General features: G+C 32.9%; 1 protein-coding gene across 12 annotated transcripts in view; it reads left to right on the top strand.

Moving 5' to 3' along the window:
* The window catches only part of PDS5B (PDS5 cohesin associated factor B), a 180,022-nt gene that overhangs the window by 113,937 nt on the left and 40,074 nt on the right, over positions 1–26,011 (top strand). For 10 of the 12 annotated variants that reach the window (XR_004817026.2, XR_004817023.2, XM_025462529.3 and 7 more), the window contains exons 18-21: positions 1,565–1,670; positions 4,272–4,432; positions 15,391–15,514; positions 18,092–18,250. Coding sequence is in view for 9 of the 12 variants with exons in the window: in XM_025462529.3 (XP_025318314.1) it covers positions 1,565–1,670; positions 4,272–4,432; positions 15,391–15,514; positions 18,092–18,250 (550 nt within the window). In the remaining 3 variants the exon portion in view is untranslated. Of the gene's footprint in view, positions 1–1,564; positions 1,671–4,271; positions 4,433–7,751; positions 9,490–10,227; positions 10,311–15,390; positions 15,515–18,091; positions 18,251–26,011 lie in introns of those variants that run through there. The other 2 variants (XR_007405849.1, XM_049101149.1) reach the window with 2 other exon arrangements.

Genomic DNA, 26,011 nt, shown 5'->3' with positions numbered 1-26,011 from the left:
AAAATGCCATTACTTGTCTGGAATTGTTCATATCTCTATGCTCCCCTTCATATAATCTTAGAGTTTATGCACAGATTCTGTACATGTAAAACTTACTTTATATATTTTAACTTATCAGTGTGAGTAGATTTTCTCCCCTCTGTTTTTTTTAGGTGACTTTGGCTGATATAGAAAAGCACTACTGATTTTTTTGTGTGCTTTGTTAGTATCACCTCACTGAACTCCTAATATTTTTTTAATAGTTTTTCAGTTGATTCTCTTTGGTTTTTCCAGGTTGATACTTTTTCTCACAGATTTTTATATGACTGACTCTTGTTTTTTTGTTACTCAGTTGTCTCTCTTTAGACATGCCCTTCCTGACTACCCTGGCTGAAGAACTTCACTTCTTTTCTTTGCCTTCTTTCTAGTCATTGTTGTTCCCTGATTATATTTTCTGTGTATTTGTTTACTTATTTTTGGCCTTCCCTTAGTAGACTGAGAGCTTCATTCATGCTTTTTGTCATGGAAGAAAATAGTAAGTTTAATTTTGGATATGTGGTATTTTTCATTCTGTGGGACATCTGAGTTAAAAACCTTGGAGCTGCTAAAAACACAAGAGAATTGAGGTTGAAGGTTTTTATTTGGGATAGTTGGAGCTATGAGAATAGATTAATCAAGAAAAATGAGCAGAAAAGGAGAGAACATTCTCAAAGATGTCAGCTGCTAAGGATGATAAATTTAATAGGAACTTGCAAGAGAGACAGATACATTTTATTCTTAGCTTGATCTGACATTTGAATTCATGAAATTATTGTAGAAACATGGAGCTGCTAAACATTTTAAGGAACATTGAATAGTTGAATTTTCCTGCATTTTAATATATATACTATGTCTCTAACCTTAATGTGTGCTACTTGTTTTTTATAAAAAGGATACCTAAAAGTGTGAATGATTATTTTAGATAATTGGTATTGTATTATAAATGTTTATTTTACAATAATATAAGCTTGGTTTAAGAAGAAACTTTCAAAGTCTTTTGTTTCCTTTTTGATCTATTCTAATTTCTAGTGAAGTTCTATTATAAGTCTGTTATCCAGGTATTTTTACACCTTTCAGGAATAGGCCTGTATGTTTCTACCTCTTTTAATAGTGCCTGGCACATAGTAGTATTTGGCAAATATTTTGAAAGTGCTTGATGTTGCCATTTATCCTTTATTTCACTATTTGTTCTATGTACTGGAGCAGCATTAATTTTCAGATAATTAAAAAAAATCTATTCATGTTTTGGGGCATAGATTTTCCATGGAAAATTCAGGAATGAAAATAGTGGTAGCATTAATAAATAGCAAATCAAATACCATTTGGACTTCATTTGAATGGACAAGGGAAAATACTATTTTTGAAAAGAAGTATCTTAAAATACCTATTATAATTTCTTGTTTTGCAGTAATGTTTGGGAAATAGCTTTGTTAAATTTTTATGTGTTTGGATATGGTCTATATAGAAAATATAAAAGATTATTTTTATTAGACATTACTAATAAAGAATAGTTGAAAATATGACAATTTTTTTTGTCATGCTTTAGTGCTCTTATTAAGCAAGTGAATAAATCAATAGATGGAACAGCAGATGATGAAGATGAGGGTGTTCCAACTGATCAAGCCATCAGGGCAGGTCTTGAACTGCTTAAGGTAAATATGCTTGTGGTGAAATTAAGTGCCTAATGAGATAACTATTTAACATATATAGTATATATTTTTTTATTCTTGAGATTTGCTTCTTAAATTATAGAACCTAAAGTAAAATTTTCTCAATCATTTTAGGTAACGTAGAAAATGGACATTGCTGGGGCTCCTGGGTGGCTCAGTTGGTTAAGCATGATTGATCCCCGAGTTGGGCTCTCTGCTCAGTGGGGAGATCGCTCTTCTCTCTCTCTCTGCCCCTTCTGCCTGGTTGTGCTCACTCTTGTGCTCTCTCTCTTAAATAAAATCTTAAAAAAAGAAAATGTACATTTCTTCTAACACATAAGCTAAATATTTTCAGATTTAAAGCGTATAATAGGGCCTAGTATTATTATATTAAAATAGCAGATTATAATTTGAAGTTTTTATTAGTGAGCAAAGAAGGTGTTAGCCCTACCAAACATGGAGCCAAATTCTTCCTAAAACTCCGTTTTATCTTTTATTTTGTTAGCTAAAATATACTATTCGCCTTTTACTTATTACAAAAATATCAGTTAATTGTTGACAACTTAGAAAGTATAAAATACAAATTAAAAAAAATATTCATAAGTCTATTTTGTTATCCTCTAATTTTGAAAAAAAAAATCACACTTTACATAGTTGAGATCAGACTAAATATATACAATTTTGTATCTTGACTATTTTCCCTTATTAAATTATAAGCATTTTTATTAGTGTTTTTTAAGACCGTATGTTTAAAAGTGTCAGAAAATAGATCTGATTGATGTTTTGGGGCAAGTTTATTGCTTCCACTTCCTCATCTGTAATGGAGATAATAGCACTTATCTAACAGAGGACTAAATTAAGTCATGTACATAAGTTTCCTAGCACATGTACATAAGTTTCCTAGCACATAAGTTTCTGACTCATAGTAAAAAAATAAAAAACATTACTTTTTGAAATGGTGATTAGTCTACTTTTGTGATACCTTGGTGTTCTATTTCCCTGGATAGTTAGATTTTTCTAATTTTGTTCGTGTAATCACTACAACAATAAGTGTATCTAAGATCTCTTGCTAATGGTAATGTCTTTTTAAAAAAATACTGGAATGTAAAGAGGATGATCATTTTCAAAATTTTTGGATATTTAGTCAAATTCCTTTACAGAAAAATTATACCGGTATATAATTCTGTCAGTAGTGAGTGAAGGTGCCTATCCTATCTTCACAAATATGGAGTATTGTAAATTTTAAAGAGATTTGTAATCTCTAACCTGATAAGTAAGAATAATGTTTTAATTTTTATAATTACTGCAGTGAGGTATAAATTCCATATGTTAATCTTTAGCATTTTCCCTTTGGTGAACTCATTATTTTTATTCTGTGTTCATTTTCTAATGACATCTCAATTTTTTGTCTTTTTTCTGTACTTTTTAACTGAGTTTAAGTAAGTTTATTTTCTTTGCTTTTTTATAAGACATACTTGATATATCAAAAATAAAGTGTATTCTGTTATATAGAAGTTATAGAATATAGTAAGGGAATACAGTGAAAAGTAAATAGGATGCTAACTCAAGAGTATTAACAATACTGTGAAGTTCCCTGAGTAGTTTTTTCCTTGATTCACATCCCCTAGGTATAATTGTTCTGAATTTGGAGTTTATTTATCCTCTTACTGTCCTTTTAGTTTTATCATCTGTGTCTATCTATGTATTTCTAAATAACATCACTTTATTTTTGAATCTTACAAATACGGCATTATGCTTAATGTATTTTTCTATGCTTACTTGTCTTTACATTGGATGTTTGATTCTAGTTGTTTATTTTAAGCTTAAAAATACTGTCTTGTTCAGAAGATTTTTGTTTTTGTGTTTTAACTGAAATATAACCCATCTGAAATGTATTTTGAAAGTATATACTGTGGGAGGATATATATAGGAGGATCTAATTGGATTTTCTCTAAATAGCTACATATTTTTATCAGGAGTGTTTATTAAAAATGCCATCCATTTTCATTTTCTGTTTCTTCCTTATAATCTATTATACTCTATATAGTCTAAATTCTTATATGTGCTAGGACTAAAAAGCTTTACTTTCTCTGTTTTGTTTCTTCTGATGTTAGTACCAGGTTGATTTGATAATTGTAACATTATGGTAGCTTTTTGATCTGTTGTTTTACCCTCTCCTCTAGATAACTTTTTAAAAAATGTTATTAGCTAGTCTCTTCTAATGATCTTTATTTAGGAGAATAGAGCTAATTTGTTAAATTCTGTCTTCTTGTTGCTTTTCTCCTATTCTCATCCTCCTCCCAAAAAAACCCAAACATTAACCAAATTAAATTAATTTTGGGTAACATTATTTTTACATGTAATTTACGTTTGAAAGAAATGACTTCATCATCATGTGGTCTTCCAACACTAACTAGAACCTATCTGTTACATATTTGAGTAAGTTTAGAACTTTATTTATAGTGCTCTCATGTACTTGTTAGCATAATTATTTTTGTATTTACTTTGATTTGAATATTTCCAGTATGTAATATTTTAGATTTATATTATAAAGATGGAAAGGGTTTACAGATCATTTTTATGATTCTTTTTTTTTTTTTTAAGGTACTCTCATTTACACATCCCATCTCGTTTCATTCTGCTGAGACATTTGAATCTCTTCTGGCTTGTCTGAAAATGGATGATGAAAAAGTAGCAGAAGCTGCACTCCAAATTTTTAAAAACACAGGAAGCAAAATTGAAGAGGATTTCCCACACATCAGATCGTAAGTTTATTCTGATAAATATTCTAGAAAATAGAAAAATAATTTACTGCTTCTTGATTTATGTAATAGTTGGAATCTTTTAAGTTTTGAGGAAATCATGTCTAGGTTATCTTAAGTTTATACCATTCAATTTAGATTCTTATTTCCTGGGGGATAGCACAGATTGGCATTTTAGAAGATGGACAAAACTGTGGAACAAACATGGCATTTCTTTTTAATTGCCTAAATATTCTAATGAAACAATTTTATAGTGAAACATTCTCTTGATATATCATGCATAGAATAAACAGTTCACATGAATTTAAGGTAGTAGTGGGAAATTTCAAAGGAATTTCAACTGGGCTCTGCAGAGGACTCCACTATTCTCTGTCATTAGAGGTATTGAATTGAAGATTTTAAGAAGCTGTGCTTTATTTGTCTCAGGGAAGCTTGGAATAAACCTCCTAACAGCAGTGTGTTTTTGTGTGTGTTTCAGTATTTCCAAGAATTGGAAATTGTGCTGTTACCCTTGGGATCTCTAATGCTGATTGATTATTCAAGATTCTAGATAGAATAGCTCAAAACAAGAAGTCTTTTCTATGGATCCCTGCTTTACTTCTCTATATTCACCTCCCCTCCCTATTCCTGTAGAATGTATCTGATAGTTGGTCCTCATCTTGCTATGGTCATTGGTGATTAGTTTTACTTGTATCTCATTATTTCTGGCTTAGCCACTGGTCTAGTTAGTTGTGATTAGGGAGCGTGCTTCATGTTGAAGAATTGCCTATGGTCCTTTTCCTCAGAGAGAGACTGGACAAAGATAGCTCTTAAAATCTCAGGTATACTTCTTGTTACTCCTTTTGTTCAGATGAACTTAATTCTAGTAACTATTAATAAACAGGACAAAGGCATTATTTAAATGATCATTGAAATATACCAGAAGTTCTTAATCATATTCTCTTTGACAAGAGTAAGAAACTTGATTAGAACTGAACTGACTTCTTGGAGCAGTTGTGTGGCTCCGTTGGTTAAGTGCCTGCCTTTGGCTCAGGTCATGATCCCAGGGTCCTAGATTGAGCCCCGTGTCTGGCTCCCTGCTCAGTGGGGAGCTTGCTTCTCCCTCTCCCTCTGCCCTTCCCCTGCTCATGTTCTCTTTCTCTCTATCAAATAAATTTATAACATCTTCAAAAGGAAAAAAATGACTTCTTAATTTTTAAGTGGATGCCGAGCATGAATTTTCTTTTGAATGTACTGTGATTCTTCAGAGATCAAAGTTTGGAGTTTAACACAAGCAAAGCATAACTATATTACTGATTGAATGCCCACTTCCTGTACTATCTCATTTAAACCTTGTAACAGTTTAGTAAAGTGTAGAAATTATCCAAATCTTCCAAATGAGAAATGTGATACTCATTTGAGGTAAATGGGTTTGGATCATATAACTAGCAAGTAGCAAAGTGAAGATTTGAATTTAGGCCTGTTTGTCTGAATGCCTGTGGTACCATATCTATAATGGCACAATTCCTTTCATATTTCAGGGTTTGGGGCAAGTTTTAATTTGATTTATTCACTGGAGGTTTTTATTTTTATTCTAGACTGTCTTTCCTAGTATCTTTTATATCTTAAGGAAATATTGTTAGATATATTTATAGGAGAATTACAAGAGCAAGGTTAAAAGGTGGACATTTTAGAACATGAGGGCATTTTAAAACATGCTGCTTTAATATAGATTTGAAGTACTTAAAATTATTTGATTTATATAGTGAGTATATTTCACATGTTTCTCATGAGGAAAATTAACTGATAATGAATACCTGCTGTGTGCACGCACTATTCTTGATGAAGTGGCTCATAGTTTATGTCTTCCGGGAGATAAAATATGTATGCAGATTATGTTTTAAGTTATTAAAATGGGTGAGTCGATTTTGAGGAAAAATAATAGAGTGTTTATTGTGTTTCCTTGAATTCACCAAAATAATTTTGAAGAACCAAAAGAAAAATGTATCTAAGTAGAAGCTGCCACAACTGGACAGAATTGGTGCTAAATAAGTCATCTAGACTGAATTGAATGTGAGAACATTGACACTTAATACACATCTTCCTGACTCAGGGGTATAACAGAATGGATAGTAAGTGTTCTGTTATTTAGAGGAGATTGAGGTATGGGCAGGCTTTGAGAGCTATAAGGAAAGCCTAATTTCTGCTGTCATAGAACTAACGGAGAGACTTCGTGGTCACACCATTTTTCTTTGGGCTGACCTATTTTCCTTAGGAGGAGCAAAGCTTAGAGTTGAGGTAAGGCTTAAAGTAGAATTGTGAAGCAAATGTCTTACCAACTTTATAGGTACAGAAAAAAAATTGTGTGCTTAAACCTACTAAAAAAAAAATGATGGGTATGCTGTGGTTTCTATTCTGACTCTTGTCTTTCAGGAGTCTGGATCACCCCTAGACTTAGTTTGAATGTGCCAAAACTAAGAATCCTCTTATAGCATAGGATATAGCCATAGTCCAGGAGGAGTTAATTCTCATCACTGGTAGGGTTTCAGTAGATTTGGAGAGAAATTACACAGAGATAAAGGACTTGCTGCCTTTAGTCCCAGCTCCTTCCTCTATGCTACTTTTACTTAGCCAACTGATTGAGTTGAGAGCTGTGATGTTAATTTTTTAAGAGAGGCATCCAGGATTCAGTCATCAGGGAAATGCTATCTGCCTTTTTGTTTAAATGGCAAAGCCAGAGAATTTCTCCTATTCAAAAATGAGTTAACAGAGTACAAATAAATTAATAAAATGTGAAACTAAGTAGGTGTTTTAGTATTCCAATGAAAGCTGATAATCTTTATTTGAAAGAATTGAATTTTTCTAGTAAAAAAATTTTTTAAATATTCTAAACTGCCAGGGAAGTTAAGCAGAAATGATACCTGGAAAAATAAGAGAACAACAACAAGAAAAAACAACAAGAAAAAATACAAAAAAGGAAGTGGCAGGAGTAAGGATAAAGAAGAACGAACATGTTTGTATTATAAAGTATAGTTTATTATAAGCAGAGTAAGGAGCAGAGTAAACAATATTGAAAATGTAGCTGTAATAGAGCATGACGAAATTGCATAGAATGTAGAAATAGTGGGCATAGAAATGGAGGCAATGAAAGAAAATCATTTGCAGATAGTGAAAAGCCCTAATTGGCTTCTGTGGAGAAAACAACAGAAAAATGGAGAATGGAAAATAGTGTTTAAAAAAATGATAATAGTAAAGTTGTTTTAGAATGAATAAAAATGTCAATCTGGAGATTAAGAGGACTCGTTTTAGGAAAATATTCTGGTGGAATTTACTGCATTTTCAGGGATTACAGAAGTGATTTCACAAACATCAGTAGCAAAAGGAAATAAGGAAATGTATTATGTGCAATGGAAAAAAGAGGTTCACTTCTTTCAACCACGTAAGATTTCTGAAGTTAATGATTCAACAGCTGGAGAGTTTTCATGGGAAAAAAGAATATAACTGAAGAATTTCCTGAGTAGCCAAATTGTGCTTAAGGACAAATGAACATTCTTTAGGACGTAAAGACTCGGGAAAGTATTAGTTACCCCTTTTATATTGTGAACTCTGTCTACCAAGTTATGTACTTTTTCCCTTTACATTCAGTTTTTCTTAGGCCCCTAAATCTAACTTTTGTTTTCTTTTTGTTTGCTTATCTGAGTTGTCTTTTCTCATCATTTTACTTTAAGTATTTAAATTTAAGTGTGTCTATATTTTAAATATTTGAAAACTTGGATTTTTTTAACAGGGTGATGTAAATAAAATTGGCTCAAGAAGAATGGGAGAAAACCTAATTAGGCTGTAATTATAAAATATTGAAATAGGTATCAACTAATAAAAAGTGCCAGTAAAAGTGTGTGTTATATTATAGGAAATATTTCACATCTACAAGAAGCCAAGGATTTTGATTCTTTTTAGTTGTTTAAAGCATAGACAGAAGAAAAAGCATTCAGGTTACTTCTTTCATAAAGCCAAGATAGCAAGAGTGTTAAAAGTGGATAACAGATATTCCCTCAAAAGAAAAGACAGATCTTACTAATATTGCTGTAAAAATTGTAAGTAAAACTTCAGTAAGAAAAGAGTTTTACTATAGTAAAACAAAAATATACTATGGTTGAGGTACCTGGGTGGCTCAGTCGGTTGAGTCTGATTTAGGTCTTAGGTCCCTGGGATTGAGCCCTGTGTCCAGCCCCATGTAGGGCTCCACGTTCAGCTGGGAATCTGCTTCTTCCTCTGCCTCTGCCCTTCCTGGATGGCTCATTTGGGTAAGTGGCTGCCTTCAGCTTAGGTTATGATCCAGTGAGTCCTACACTGAACTCCTTCCTCAGTGGGGTGTTTGCTCTCCCTCTGCCACTCCCACTGGCTTGTGTTTGTTTCTCTCTCTTCTCTCTCTCTCTCTAAAATAAATGAATAAAATCTTTAAAAAAATGTTACATGTTATGGTCAAATGTGGTTATTTCAGAAAAACAAGGAGGGTTGGTATTAGTAAGCCTAATCCTGTTAGTTTACTATATAGTTGAGTAAAGGAAAAAGGACACACATTGTGATAGATGCTAAAAAGGGCTTCTGATAAAAAAAAAAAAGAGTCTATTTATAATTAAACCTGTTAATTTGGGATAAATGCCTTTATAACATAATTTGTCTCAAACCAATAGGCATCATCATAGAGTAAACACTAGAAGCATTCCCAGTTAAAGTAGGAACAAAATGCGGAAAATACACTATCTCTGCTATGGTTTAACATTGCTTTAGAAGCATTAGCCAATATAATTATGTAAGAAAATAAAACGAGATACAAGTGTTGGAAAGGAGGAAGCAAAATTACCGTATGTAATGGAAAATCCAAGAGAATCTACTGAAAAATTACCAAAACCAAGATAGCCAAACTATGTAAAAATCCAGAGCTTTCCTTATATGTTACTAATAACCATTCTGAAAATATTGTAGTAGTAAAAACCAGAAGACCTAGTAAAATATTCAAGAAGTTTGCAACTTTATAATAGTGAGTGGAGGAGTGATAATATTTAACAAAAAAAATAAGAAAAAATTAGATTACCCAGTAAATAACTGATAAAATATTTTGAAGGCAAGAATCAATGTAGATTTATCTTGATTTTTCATATATTTGAGATGAGTCCAAGATTATCAAAGATTTTAAATATATAAATAATAAAAGTATTAATAACCAGCACATTTCTGTAATTTTTTTTGGTGGGTGAAAGGATGCTAGTACCAAATCATGAAATATTGATGGATTGTATTATTAAATATCCATTTGTTGAAATACATTCATAGAGCTTCTACTGTATATAAGTTACTAGAGTATAAAAGGTTCTTTTGAAATGAACAGACTCTGCCCTTATATTTTAGTGAGGGAAAATACCATTTAGACGAAAGCAAAAATCATGAAATAAGTTAGAAATGCAAATGGCATGCTGGGGAAGTAATTTCAATATGTATAACTTAGAAAAGGTTAATATCTCTAATGTATAAAGACTCTTTACAGATATATAATAGATCTAAGAATAGAACACTAGCAAAAGGAATGAACGGGAAATCCTCTGGTCCCTCAAATCAAGAAAAGACATTTATGCCTACTAATACTAATCAAGGCAAGTAGAAATAAAAACACTTAAATGCTGTAACCAATGTTAGCTACCATTCCAATGATGCTCTCTTGACTGGATTATAAATTGATTCAGCTTTTCTGGGTTGGTAATGTGGTAATATATACCAACTTGAAATGAATGCAGTCTTCACCACTGCAGTTTCATTTTCAGGAACTTATCCTAGAGATAGAGAAGATACCTACCTAATGATTATGCGGGTCAGGATGCAGTCAGAAAAACAGAAACCATACCAGGTATTTTAAACATAAATAAATAAATTAGTACATATGTTTGAAGAATGAAAGACCACAAGGTGCTTTGGTAACCCAGAGATGATGAATTGCTGGAAGCAGCTACCACCTTTGGGGCTGGAGCAACAACTGAAAAGTGATGTTAAGGACTATCCAGTGGATGGAAGAGCCCTGTCAGTATTGCCCAACCAGCTGACACAGTAGGAGTGTCCTAGCTGTTGCTGGAGGGGTGGTGTAACTACTGCACAGAATACCTAAGGAAGCTCTGGTGTCTCTTATTGGAAGAACCTAACGGGAAACCAGCTCTTGAGGGAGTCTAGGAAATATAATTTCAGATTTACCATGCCAGGATCTCAGACCAAATTATAGGAGGCTTAAAGCCCAGAAACATTATGTAAATAACTAGCATAAGGATGTTCATGGTTTTGTTAAGATTAAACAAAAAATTCAAAACATTTAAATGCTCATTAGTAGGAAATTGATTAGACTAGTTGTGATGTAGCTATCCACTAAAGAGCCATATGACCTTTAAAATTAGCATTTAGCAATACATGACATAGGAGGTTCCCTCCAGCATTGTTGGTGAAAAAAAATTTCCAAATACTATGTATTTTGTATCCTCATTTACTTAATATATGTATGTATGAATAGAGAAATTTTAGACCTATAGTCACCAAAATGTTAGCAGTAATTATTTCAGGGTAGTGGAATTTTGAGTTTTCCTTGGTGGTTTTTTAAATGTGTTTTTCAGTTTTGTTTGCATTTTCTGTATGTGTATCATTATTGGACAAAAACAACCTTGAATTGAAAAGTCACTTTAACGGGAAGTAAGGTATTTTTTTATAATAGGAACTTATTAATAGAAAAAGCAATCAGAGGATAGTTGTTTCATTGACATTTCATTAACATCTCAGACTCTGCCTAATACTTCAGAATCCTTGAAAGTGTTTTTTCTTTGTTTATTGTTTTGGTCTGTTTCTGTTTATTTAAATGGGTATGCAAAACATTGGATAAGCTTAAAATTTCTCATTCTGTCTTTAAAAATTCCACCCAGAATTGCTTTTTACATGTGTGTGACCTGTAATTTTCTCTTGATGACTAAGAAAAGGGATTATGGATGTTTGTATTGGCAAGTCTGATCTAGGAGAAGATATGTCTTATCCAGGGAGTTTCTGAAGTTACCAAAAGATAATATTTTTTCATTTCATAAAGAAGCTTACAAACCACAGACTATAAGGATAGTTTGGTGAGACTCTTATTTTTTATACATTTTATTATTGGAATTTTCAAACATATATAGAAGTAACTAGAATATTATAATGTACTCCCATGTATCCAACAACTAGCTTATATATGAATAACTTAAACAGTTGCTTTTAATTTGTAATTCTCCTTACTCCCTATTCCACTTACATTTGAAAGCAAATGCTAGATTGTATATTTCATCTGTACATCTAAGTATCTCTAAAAGATAAGAACTCTTAAAAAATAAACATAATGCCTATATCACATAGTTAACATTAATTGCTTAATATTAATAATATCCAGTTTTCCCAAAAATGTAATTTAAAAAATCAGATCACATTGTTATTTGTTGCTAAATCTCTTAAAGTGCCTTATTTCTTGTAGGCTTCCAATTCTCTTTGTCGCTTTGTATTTGATAAACTCTCTTGCAGAGTTTCACATACATTGATTTTTGCTGTGTATGCCTTTGGCATATTTTAATGGGTTCCTTATATTTTCTGTAAAGCGAGATAGTTGAATGCAGAGGCCTGGTTGGATTCTAGCTCAACTTTTTTGTTATTACAGGACCACTTTATAGATGGTGGTATGCTCTTCTACCAGGAGACACATGATATCTGGTTATTTCTCTTTTTCTCTTTTTATGATGTTTAACTGATGGATACTTAGTAATTGTGATATTCTGTCATTCTTTCTTCATTTATTAGCTGAACACTTTTATAATCAGAAATATCTATTCTCTGGTTCCCCAGCGTTACATCTGTTTAGGAAAAGCACATTAAATGCTTTGGGTTTTTTTTTGTGTGTGTGTTCTTGAACAGTGTTCAAAATAGTGAGTTAGTTACTAGCGTCTTCCAAATGTGACTAATTAACTGTTGTCTCTTTAAAATATTATGCTCAGATTTATTTGTATACACACATTTACCATTTTTGTCAGTCTCCATTTTTAGATAGCCTTATTTTCAACTGGTATCATTTTCTTCTTGAATAACTTTAATATTTATTGTATACTTCTGCTTGTTGCTTGTTTTTTGTTTTTGTTTCTTTTTTTTAGATTTTATTTATTCATGAGAGACACAGAGAGAGAAGCAGAGACATAGCCAGAGAGAAAAGCAGGTTCCCTGCAGGGGGAGCCTGTTGCAGAACTCCATCCCAGGACCCCAGGATCATGACCTGAGCCAAAGGCAGATGCTCAACCACTGAGCCACCTAGGCATCCCTGTATAGTTTTGCTTGTAATTGATTATCTCAGTTTTTCTTTGGAAAAAAAAAAAAAAAGTCTTTATTTTGCCTTCATTCTTGAAAGGTATTTTTTCTCAGAATGGAATTCTAGATTGATACTTTCACTTAGTACCGATGTCACTCCATTATTTTCTGGATTGCATAGTTTATGATGAGAAGTGTTCCTCTGTATGTTCTGTGTCTCTGTATGTAAAGTGTATTTTTTTTTTTTTGGATAGTTTTAAAAAAATTTTTCTTTATTGCTGTTTTTACCAAATTGATAATGACATGTCTTGGAATGGTTTACTTTATGTTTCTTCTGCTTGAGGCTTATTGAGATTTTGAGGACTATGGATCTATTTCCATCATATGTGGAAAAATAGTGGCTACTATGTCTTCAAATACTTTTTCTTTTCTGCTCTCCTCACTTTATTTTCTAGGACTCTGGTTGCATGTATTTTTGACTACTTGATAACTGTCTTACAGGTCACTGATGCTCTGTTCTTTTTTTTTTTTTCTTGTTTTATTTTGCATAGTTTCTATTGCTATGTCTTCAAGTTCACTGGTGTTTTCTTCTGTAACATATAATCTACTTTTGATCCTATTGGTATATTTTTCATTGCGGGTTTTCTGTTTTTCATGTTCAGTTTAGGTCTTTTTTATGTATTTCATTTTTGCCCTCATCATGTTCATGTTTTCTTCTTGAACATATGGAACATGTTTATAATAGCTGTTTTTTTTTTTTAATTTTATTTTATTTTTTATAATAGCTGTTTTAATGTCTTTTCTAAGTTTTTCACCTGTGCCATTTCTGGGCCTATTTCTGTTGATGAATTTTTTTCCTGATTATGTATTACAAGGTCTTTCTACTCTGGCTGGTGGAAACTTCCACCATGAATCACTAGCAGCCTTATGTGTGTTAGGGAACTTTTTGGCTTACTGCTTTCCAGTGTTCTTTTCCTGGGTCCAGTAGTTTGTTGTTGGGTTTTTTTCTCATGCCATGGCACACTGATCATTATTCAGTCAATCCCCTCTGAGGATCTCCAGAATTCAAGCTCTCTTGCTGTCTTTGCAGCTCTCTTCCCTGTGGTACTCTGCCCTAGAAATTAGAGCTGCCTCAAGTTCCATCTCGGTCTCCCTTAACTCCATGTGACCACCAGGCTCTAAGTATAAGGTTACTTCTGGCTAACATGGCATTCTGGAGCCTTGCATGTAGTAAGTGAGGATAGGTGTAGGACTCTTCTAGTTTGTTTCCCATCTTTTAGGGATTACAGTCATGTACTGCTTGTTGTCCAGTGTCTAAAACCTTTAACATGTATGTCTGTTTTCTGCCTGCTTAAGGTAGGAGAGAATGTCCCATCTCAGATACACTGTCATCATGTGAAGCAGAAGTCTTCTTAGTATAGTTTCAATTTATATCTTTTTTTGTGAAAGTAAGCGTCTTTTCATACATCACAGGTTAATTTGTATATTTACTTTTGAGGAACTTTCTGGTTTTTTTTATGTCCATCCCATTTGTCCATGATATTGCTGGTCATTCTATACTTGTAGAAAGTCTTTACGTTAGGGATATTAACCCTTTCTCTGTGAAACGAAATGGAGAATTTCCCCTCAATTTGTCACTTGTCTTTTTACTATACTTTGCTGTTGGCATCTTTTGTGACACTCAGGTATTATTGTGATGAATTTCTGTATATATGATTTCTTAGTACTGGAATACTGGGTTTGTATTGGGCAAGAAGGTAGATTCAGAAGTTGGTTTCACTGTGAGATAAATGTTTAAATAAATAGTTAAGCCAAGAGATCCTGCTATATTCAGTACTCATTCTAAGTATTTGTGTAGTGTAATGATACCATATCTGAATGTTCCTCCAGGTAGCTACATGACTCACTCCTTACTTCCCTTATAACTCTACTCAAATGTTACTTTACTTGAAAGGTTTTCTGTAACCCTCTTTAAAATTGTAGTACTCACACACCCCTCTCCACTCTCTATCCTGTCCTCTTTTTTTCCCCTTATTTTCCTCCATAGCTCTTATCATAATTTGACATAAACACATATTTTACTAATTTGTGTATTGTCATTTGTCTTGTTCATAATATGCTGATAGCATGAAGGCAAGCATTTGGGACTTCTAATAATGCCTGAAACAAGGTAAACACTTAATTTGTATAGGTTTTATAATCAGATTTCCCTTTATGTAGATTGTGCTGGTATGAAGTGAAAGATGAATCAGAGCAGGAAGAGACTAAAAAACAAATAGTATAGGTCCCATTATAGTGGTCGTATATATAAGGTGGCAGCAGCTTAGCTGGAGTGATAGCAGTGAGAATAAAACAGAAAAGGCTAAAGGGAATGACATTAAGAAATGGGTTACCTTCTGTGTTTTTATTCAGAATTGTTAAGTAAAAAGAAGAAAAAAAAATTGTGTTTGGATTACATTTTTAATGTAGATGTTTATAAAACAGAATTAGAGACAGTTGAAAATGAGTTCAGGTAGATGTTTTTTTGGTCTTACGAAACATTACCTAAAAGAATACAAACTGTAAAGTATTTAGTGGAGTCTTGCTGATTTTTCTGGTTTATCGTTTTTGTTTAAATTTTTTTTTTTATTTTTTAGAGCTTTGCTTCCTGTTTTACATCACAAATCTAAAAAAGGACCCCCCCGCCAAGCCAAATACGCCATTCATTGTATCCATGCGATATTTTCTAGTAAAGAGACCCAGTTTGCACAGATATTTGAGGTAAAAAGAAAAAAAAATTTGTTTGTTTCATATGTTATAGTTAAAAAACACATAATAATGATTTTATAGAATGTTCACATTTGCAGATGGATCATTTTATAATGTTTTCAGAATTTGAATCAGTATAATCTATATTGATGAATGGTTAAAATATGAAAATATCTGATTATTCAGATGTTTAGCACTAACTTAAATTCAGAAATCAAACAATTTATAATATTTTTTGACATTATACATTTAGTATTAGGAAACTTTTTTGTTAATAAGTAATTACATATAAAATCATACTTATTGATAATAGGTAATAGATGTTTCTGTCAGTTTACGGGTTGAAAATTAGAGTTCTGTTTATGATACTGCTGAAGTATATGGAATTTTGTCAATACTAATCGGTACAGTATAGCCAATATATAAAGCACAAATTTATAGTTCATATATAATCACTGACCTAATTTTATATCAGATTAAATTGTTTTTAAAATATATATTTCATATTATTTTTTCTACCTTTTAAATTACTATTACCCTTTCTAAGCATTGCATTCTATTTTTATTTTAATCTCTTGTAATCTGGGCTTTGTATATATTTAGCATTTTTACATAAATCCAAATTTGTAATTTTAGTTCCGGTGCCTTGAATGAAATCAGAGTGATTTGGAAATCATGCCAAAGCTAAATTACCCTAAAAACTTTGACTTGTTATCTCTGTTTTAGAAACATTTATGCTAACTTTTTCATATTTCATGTTATATGCTAAAGACCTGAACAAGGAAGAAAATTATTTGTCTTTATCAAACATCATCTTTTCTGTATATAGCAAATAATTTATTTTAAAATTTTGTGCGTTTTGAGGTGGGGCTATTTTCTTTAGTCTGTTTTCGTATATCAGAATAACTTTAATGAATTCATGTTGATACAGAAATCTTTTGTTTTTCTTGATTAATCTCCTTTCAGTTCCTTTAATTGGTGATAAGGATCAGGATAATGCTGATAATAACTTGAATTAGTAGGATGCTTTTAATTTCATTTTGATATTATATATCTGATATTTTATTTTATCTTTACCATAAGTTGTAATCCTTCTGCTATAATGTTGTATAGGTTGGTTAGCTTTCTGAGAAAAGGTTTTGTAGAGCTGTCTGGCCTTCATGTGATTACTGTTAATTTACGGTCAGCTATTAATTTTGCTTTTCCAGAAATGACCGTATTATCTTATTGTGTAAAAATATCACACTCATTATTGAAAAAAACTACATGATCATATTTTTATAACAAACAAGCTGGCATTTAGATGTACAATGGAAGTATTGAGGGAAGTTGTCAAGATTAGCACAAAGTAAACTCATTTAAATATATTTTTGACTAAATGAAGCCTCATATTGCCCATTGCCCTAATATGTTGGAGAAGAGCTTAATACTGTTTTTCAGGCCTAGACTCTTTGGTGTTCAGTATGGGAGGACAGCATCAACTCTATTAAAATAAAATGTCACTAAAATTTTTAATAATGTATTTACTTGCTTCCAAATAAAAAGATACAAAACAAATCCAAATAGTAAAATAGTAAATTTTCTCCTCCACCTAAGCCCTGTATCCCCAGGCACTCAGTTCTCATTCCCAGAGGTAACCAGTGTTACCAGTTTCTAATATACTTTTCTGTCACATACAAGTAACATAATACACACAGTCACATACATTTAGTCCCCTTCCCCTTCCGCCAGTGATAGTATACTATAGTCACTCTTCTAATTTCTCTATTTTAAAAATTGAACATTACATTTTATGTATTCTGTATAGGTATATGAGGAGTCTCATTCTTTTGTCAGGGAAAAATGTGTATTAATGGTTGGGTTTTCTATAAGAATAATAAAAATAATTTCATTAGTTATGGTACTTAATATTTGATGCTACAGAAATCCACAAAAATGCATGTGACTCTATATGATAAAAGCTTATTTCTGGTTCCTGAGAAAAAGTCCAGTTGTGTGTTTGGATTGCATTCTAATCAGTGGTTTAGACACATAGACCTTTTTTTGACAAGTGGCTTCTCTTTAAATCCCACTGGATCCTTGGTATTAAGCCTGCCACTACTGAGTAAAGAGCAAGAATATGGAGAAGATACGATTCTCATACTTGCCTTAGTGGGAGCATGGTGTACCTCACTTTTACCCCCAGTCTGTTAACCAGGACTTATTCACATATTCTCATCTAACTGCAGAGGAAGCTGCATATGTATAGCCATCTTTTTGCCCAGGAAGTAGAACAGAAGTGGATATTGGTGAGCCTAGCAGTCTCTAAAATACTCATATACTGGTCATAAAATACGTTTAATATGATTCTCCATGCTGAATTTTTTTTACCTGCTTCTAAGATATGACTTTAGCAAAACTGACAGTATTTAAACATGACGCCTTTTAGACATAACCTATAGGAATTTAAATGTAAGCTTAAGCTGCTACTTACACCATGTATATGTCTTGAAACTTTTGTAGTTTTCTTTTTTATTTGTACATGAAATATGTGAATAGTTTATTTGCATATTTATAGAGTTGAATGTATTTTCCTCTCTTCATTTTCAGCCTCTGCATAAGAGCCTAGATCCAAGCAACCTGGAACATCTCATAACACCGTTGGTTACTATTGGACATATTGCTCTCCTTGCACCTGATCAATTTGCTGCTCCTTTGAAGTCCTTGGTAGCTACTTTCATTGTGAAAGATCTTCTCATGAATGATCGGGTAATTGATATTTTTTTACACCTGTGTTCATCACATTATCTTTTGAAATTTTATGCAGCAAAGAGAGAAGTGAAAGGATGGAAAGAACACTTGCATTTGGCTGCCTTCTTTTAGGTTTTTTATCTTCTTAGCATGCTGTTATATCCATTAGAACTAAAAAAACATTGAAACATCTCTTTAGTTGAGCAGAGGCATGTAACCTGCAATGCATTCCTTGATAAATACAGAACATCACTTGGTTCTCATTCGTCTTTACAGTGAGTTAATTTTTATAATGGCATCTATTTTAAAAAAATGTGAAGACTGACAAGCTACTTCACAGTATGGTTGTCATGACAATAGTTGTTTCTTTCCCTGCATACAGTAGAGAATTAAAAAGCACTGGGAGAAAACATGAGGAAAGAAATAATGATTTTGTCTCTCTTCTGTGTATCTTTGGGGCAGTGCTTTTGGGTTTGGGAGAACTGACCCCTTATAGTCACATGGAGTTTTATGCATGTGTGTGTATATTTATGTACACACACACACATACACACACACACACACAAAACATGCATGTGCAGACACATAATGTAACCATCAGTTTTATGTCTATCATGTGCTCAGTAACTGTACTAGGTTCTTTGGAGAGTTAAAAGAAGTATAGATAAAGTTTCTCCTCTTAAAATACAGTTATAGTTCTTGTAGTATATAGCTATGTTGCTATATGTCCATCATTCTTATATTAATACACTTTAATACTATTAATACTTTTAAACTAATTTATTATAGAAAAATAGTTTGTGGGGATAATAAGGTAGTTGTATATATTAGCTCTCTAATGATTCATGGCCATTTAACTTTAGTTGACTAAAGCCCTGTAATTTGGAGATACGTGGCTCCTGTGTTAATTACCATTGTCTCTGGTTGTGTTCTTTAGCTGTGTCCCTCACTTTTCTTCCCCTAAGTATAGTATTTCATCTGTTCTTTAGGTCATATATGCTAATCATATGTTTTAGGTTTTCTATATCCTTACTGTGTTTTGTTTTCTCTAATGAAAAATTTTGTTGAGATTAAACAAAGTGCACACTATTTAAGGGTATGGTTCATTGACTTACCACAAAGTTAACATTCCGGACCATCCAACAATCCAGGTAAAGAAACAGAATGTTACCAGCCCCCAAAAGCCTCTGCATCTTTTTCTTATTATTATTATCCCCTGCATTCTCCCTGAAGATAACCATTATCCTGATTTCTAACACCAAAGGTTAATTTTACCCTTTTTTGAACTTTTATAAATGGAATCATACAGAGTAAATTTTTTATATCTGGCTTCCTTCACTCAGTATTACATTTGTGAGATAAATTCATCCTGTTGTATATAGCAGTGGTTCATTTTCACTGATGTATAGTACTCCATTGTTTGTATATACCATGTATCTGTTCTTTTGCTAGACATTTGGGTTATTTCTAGTGCTAAATGAATACTGCTATTAATACTCTTTTACATATCCTTTTGTGCACTTATGTATGCATTTCTGTTGTGTAATTGTTTTATCTTAGAATGTATGTAGAAGTTTTATTTTTTTTTTAAAGATTTATGTATTTTAGAGAGAGAGAGAGTGTATGCCTGTGTACAAGTCAGGGGAGGAGGAGGAGGAGAAGGAGAGAATCTAAAGCATACTTCCTCCTGAGCAAGGAGCCCCATACAGGGCTTGATCTCACAACCCTGAGATCATGACCTGAGCTGAAAAAAAGAGCCAGACACTCAATGGACTGAGCCAACCAAGCACCCCTATATAGGTTGTTTTAGTACATCTTGCCGAATTGTTTTTCTTTCCTTAACTTTCCGTTTTTGTTTTTTTTTTTTGGCCAATTTGTTTTTCAAAATGATTATACTAATTAACATTATTATATGTGCTGAGAGTTCTAGTTGTACCATTTCCTTGACTGTATTAAATATGCCATTTTAGCCATTATGTGAATGTGTAATGGATGAATGATATGCCCTTAGACACTTTTTCATGCATGTATTGGCTGTTCTCTCTTTTTTTTTTTTTTTTTTAAGATTTTATTTATTCATGAGAGCGGGGGGGGGCAGAGACACAGGCAGAGGGAGAAGCAGGCCCCCCCTGTGGGGAGCCCTGTGCGGAACTTGATCTCAGGAACTGGGGATCAGACCTTTGCCGAAGGCAGACGCTCAACTACTGAGTCACCTAGGTGCCCCTTGGCTTTCCTCTTTTGTTAGTACCTGCTCAAGCCTCTTTCACATGTTGCTGTTAAATTGTCAGTCTTTCTTTTCTTCACTCCTAAGATTTCCTTATGTATCCTGTTGGCAGTCTGTTTAGCAGATACCTTTGCCCATTTTGTAACTGTCCTCTCACTCTCTTAATGGAGTTTTTAGTTAGTACTTAATTACCTTGTCTTTTTGCCTACCCCAAGGTTGTGAAAATAGTCCCTATATCATTTTCTAGAAATGTGGTAATATACAAGCCTCTAACCACATGTAGCTATTTAAATTTAAGTTTAAACTAAATAAAATTGTAAATGTATTCACACATTCCAAGTGCTCACTAGCCACATATTGCTAGTGTTGTACAGCACAGAACATTTCTACCATCTCAGAGTTCTGTTAGACAGTGTTGCTCTAGAGGCTTTATTTAACTTTCACATTAAGCTATATAATCTACTTGGGATTGATTTTTGTATGTGGTATGAGATAAATGTCAAGATTCATTGTTTTATCTCCACCTAACTCCACACCATTTATTGAAAAGACTGTCTTCTCTGGTACTTTTTTTTAAATTGAAGTGAAATTCACATAACATAAAATTAATCATTTTAAAGTATACAGTTCAGTCACATTTTAGTACATTCACAAGTTTTTGTGACCACCACCTCTATCTATTCCAGGTCATTTTCATTAAGCAGTCATACCTCATTTTCCCCTCCCCTAGGCAAGCACCAACCTCCTGTCTGTCTTAATGGATTTAACTATTCTGAATATTTTCTATAAATGGAATCATACAATATGTGACTTTTTGCATCTTTCTTCTGTCAGTATAATGTTTTTGAAGTTCATCCACGTTGTAGGATGTGTCAGTACTTCATTCCATTTTATGGCTGAATAATACTCTGTTGTATGTATCAATTTTTGCTTATCCATTCATTCATTGATGGACATTTGAGTTGTTTCCACCTTTTGAATATTGTGAAAAGTGCTGCTTGAATTCTGTGTCTGAGTATTTGAGTACCTGTGTTCAGTTCTTTAGGTATATTCCTAGGTATATACCTTTACCGGATTATATGGTAATTCTGTGCTTAACTTTTTTTTTTTTAAAGATTTTATTTATTTATTCATGAGAGACAGAGAGAGAGAGAGAGAGAAGCAGAGACACAGGCAGAGGGAGAAGCAGGCTCCATGCAGGGAGCCTGATGTGGGACTCGATCCCGGGACTCCAGGATCACACCCTGGGCCAAAGGTGTGCTAAACCGCTGAGCCACCCAGGGATCCCTTGTGTTTAACTTTTTAAGGGACTGACAAACTGTGTTCCACAGAGGCTTACACCATTTTATCATCCTACCATGTGTTATAAAAGTTCCAATTTCTCCACATCCTTGCCAACTTACTAATTTCTGTTAATTTGATTTTAGCCAGCCCAGTGAGTGAAGTGGTATCTCATTGTGGTTTTGATTTGCAGTTCTCTAATGATGTTGAGCATCTTTTGATATACTTATTAGCCATTTGTATATCTTTTCTTGGAGTAAAGACTTTACAAATCCTTTGCTCTTTTTTTCAGGGTTGTGTTTTTGTTGAGTGGTAATATTTCTTTATATATTTTAAATACAAGTCTCTTGTCAGATATGTGGTTTGCAAATATTTTATCCCATTCTCTAGGTTGTCTTAATTTTTTTATTGAGATATGATTGATGTATAACATATTATTTTGATGTGTACAACATAAAGATTCAATATATATTGTGAAATGATCCCCACAATAAGCCTAGTTCATATCCATCCCCACACAGTCACAATTTTTTTTTCCTGTGAAAAATCTAAGATCTACTCTTTTGGCAACTTATCAAATATGCAATACAGTATTACTAACTGTAGCCACCATGCTGTACTTTACATTCCATGATGTATTTATTGTAGAACTGGAAGTTTGTACATTTTCCCAGCTACCCCTTTCTCTGGCAACTACCAGTCTATTCTCTGTATCTTTACTATTAGCCAGTCTGATAGATGTGAAGTTATAGCTCATTATGGTTTAATTGCATTTCATTGATGATTAGTTATGTAGAACATCTTATGTGCCTGTAGGCCCTCTGTATGTCTTTGGAAAAATTGTCTATTCAAGCCCTCTGCCTGTTATTTAATCAAGTTGTGTTTTTTGCAGTTGTTATGTAAGTTCTTAATACATTTTGGATATTCACACTCCTTATCTGATGTATGATTTGTAAATACCTTCTCCCATTCAGTAGATTACCTTTTCTTTTTGTTAATGCTTTGCTTTGCTAAATATTATTTGACATAGTCCATGTGTTTATTTTAGTGTTTGTTGCCTTTGTCTTGGGAGACTGTTCCAAAAAAATATTGCTAAGACTGACATCAAAGAGCTTATTACTACCTGTAATTTTTCTAGAAGTTTTATGATTTCAGGTCTTATATGCAATCTTTTTCCCCTTTGAATTTGTTTTTGTATGTGGTGTAAGATCGTGGTCCAGTTTCATTCTTTTGCATGTAACTGTCCAGCTTTCCCAACACTTTATTAAAGAGACTGTCCTTTCCGCTTTGTATATACTTGCCTCCATGTCATAGATTAATTGATTATATACATTGGTTTATATCTGGGCTCTCTATTCTGTTGAAATCTGTATCTGTTTTCATGCCGGTACCATACTGTTTTGACTACTGTGACTTTGTAGTAGAGTTTGAAATCAGAGAACATGATACATCCAGCCTTGTTGTTCTTTAAGAGTGCTTCCACAGGTTTTGATACCTAGTAGCTGAAGCTCTCCAGATGCCTTTAATAATGGCTGCTGCTACTACTGCTGCTTCATCATTGTCGTCATCATCTTTTTTGAAATTATTTTGGCTATCAGCCTTTCATACTTCTATCTAAATTGTTTCATTTTGTTTTGTTTCTGTCTAAATTTTAGAATCAGCTAGTCAGTTCTCCCTAAACCACTCCATCCCAACATATATACATACCTGGTGGGAATTTTGATAGGGGTGGCATTGAATTATAAATTTTAATCATCATTATTATAATATCGCCTTTCACTCTAAGAGCATAGTATTATAATCCTGAGCTTTCTGTTTCATGAAGATGGTATATGTCTTGGTTTCTAATTTTCTTGAATAATATTTAAATTTTTGTGTAGATGTCTTAGCTTTCTTAAGTATGTTCCTAGGCATTTTATGTTGTTTGATGCTATTATAGATAACATGATTTTTAATATTTATTTTCTAACTATTTTGTTGGCATATGAAGTGACTTCATTTTTATATTAACTTTTATTCTAGGATCTTGTTAAAGGCAGTTTCTCATTTACTAAGAAACCTTAGTTTCTACATTTTGGGGGTTTTCTCTTTTCAGGTCATGTCATTTGTTCATAAAGACAGCTTTTTTGTTTGTAATGCTTTTTATTTCTTTTTTCTTCCTTATGCCTGGCCAGGACCTTCAAAACAATAGAGGTGGTGATAGGGGACTTTTTTTATCTTCTTCTAGTCTCAGAGGGGAAGATGGACTAATAGTACCCAATAGAGGACTTGAAAACTTCATCTAAATATGCCACTGCACTGAACCTAGTTCTGGCATACATTCTTTTCAACTTTGTCTATTATTTATAACAGTTGGTTTACATTTAATGTAAATAGTGATTTTGGCTAATTTGCCATCTGATTTTTATTTTTAGTTCTATCAGTTCTGTATTCATTGTACTCCTCTTTCCTTGTTTTTGATTAATTTTTTTATTTCATTTTCCCCTTTACTGACTTGTTTTTTACATTTTCCTATTCTTTTAGTAATTGTCCTAGAGAATACAACATTCTCCCTTGACTTCTGAAGGCCAGTATCATTGGTCTTTTTTAAACTTTTAGGACAGCAGGTTCAGTATTCTTAGGAACCTTAGCGTACTTTAATTCCCTTTATTTCCTGATGATTTTGTGCTCTTGTTCACACAGGACCGTAACTTTTCTACAGTTAATGTTTATTTAGATTTACCAACATCTTTCCACCCTTCTTTTATTTTTCGTTCCTTTTTGTGTATGTGATGATGTTCTTTATACTGTAAGAATTAAAGAAGTATTTCTTTTAGTGTGGATTACTGCTTATGCAGCCTCTTGATTTTTATTTGCCTGAAAATGTCTTTATTTTGCCTACATTTTTTAAAGGATATTTTCTCTCAGCTTAGAATTCTAGACTGGTATGTTTCCTCCCCTCAGTAATTTGAAAATATTATACCATTATCTTCCATTTTCTTACCTATTCTCTTGAAATTGGCTGGCAGTCTTGCTCCTTTGAAGGTTTTCTTTTTTTTTTTTTTTTTTTTTTTTTTTTTTTTTTTAATTTTTATTTATTTATGATAGTCACAGAGAGAGAAAGAGAGAGAGGCAGAGACACAGGCAGAGGGAGAAGCAGGCTCCATGCACCGGGAGCCCGACGTGGGATTCGATCCCGGGTCTCCAGGATCGCGCCCTGGGCCAAAGGCAGGCGCCAAACCGCTGCGCCACCCAGGGATCCCCCCTTTGAAGGTTTTCTTTTTGTTTTGAATGCTTTTAATGTTTTCTATTTTGCATTAGTCTCCAGTTTCATGATCATGTGTCTGGGTGTGCTTTTCTTTATATTTATTCTACTTGGGGCTTGTAGCTCTTCTTGAATAGTATAGCTTTGATATCCTGCATAAATTATGAATAATGTTTGTTTCATAGTCTCTCTTCCTCTCAGCTACAGTTCAAGTTATATACTCAAAACATAGTTTCTTTGGCTGTGATCCAGCTGTTTCACACCTTTGTGTATTTTTCTATCCATCATTTTTTGTTTTCTTCTGATCTGCATTTGAGTTCATAATTCACTCTTAAGATTTGTATAATCCTATGGTAGGCCCATGCATTGAATTCTTAATTGCACTTACTTTATCTTACAATTTTATATTTTCCTTGTAGTTTTTGATACAGCTTTTAGTTCCCTGCCAGAATTCTCTATCTTGTCATCTAATTGTTAAACTTCTTTAGTTATGTTAAAGTTTGTATCAGCCTATTTCTAGACTTCCTGTGGCTTTTTTGTCTTCTGTTTCTTTTTTTCTTTTTTTTTTTGGTCAAATCTTGTTAATTTTTGTTATTTTGTTATTTTTAATTGCAAGGTTATTTTGTTATTTTTAATTGCATGGTAGACTTTGTGTATTAAAAATGTTACAGATGATTTGAGGCTCTGAATGATTTTGTATTTCTTCTGGGGAGGCCTTACTTCTTCCTGACAGGGAGTTGAGCTATTGTCAGATCAATTTGGTCCAGTCAAGAATGCACTAATTCGAAGCTGAGCTTCAGGTTTTGACAGGCTGATTCTTTTTCTGGTCACCTCTATTTGTATGTTATATCTGTTAGAGAGCCACCCAGAAGTCTAAGAGTGTTTAACAGGAACTCTATTCTTTATTGGGCCCAGAATTCCAATTTTTTTCCTTCCAGCTTTGTTACAGTGATTGAGATATTGCTTAACCTGTAAGTCTCTTTCACTTTCAGAATCAGTTATCGTTTGTATGAGAAAAGCAGCCTAGGGC

Source organism: Canis lupus, chromosome 25, assembly GCF_003254725.2.
Source record: "Canis lupus dingo isolate Sandy chromosome 25, ASM325472v2, whole genome shotgun sequence".
Lineage (NCBI taxonomy): Eukaryota > Metazoa > Chordata > Mammalia > Carnivora > Canidae > Canis > Canis lupus.
Note: the sequence above shows the minus strand (reverse complement) of the source record. Positions and strands in the feature narration are given on the sequence as shown.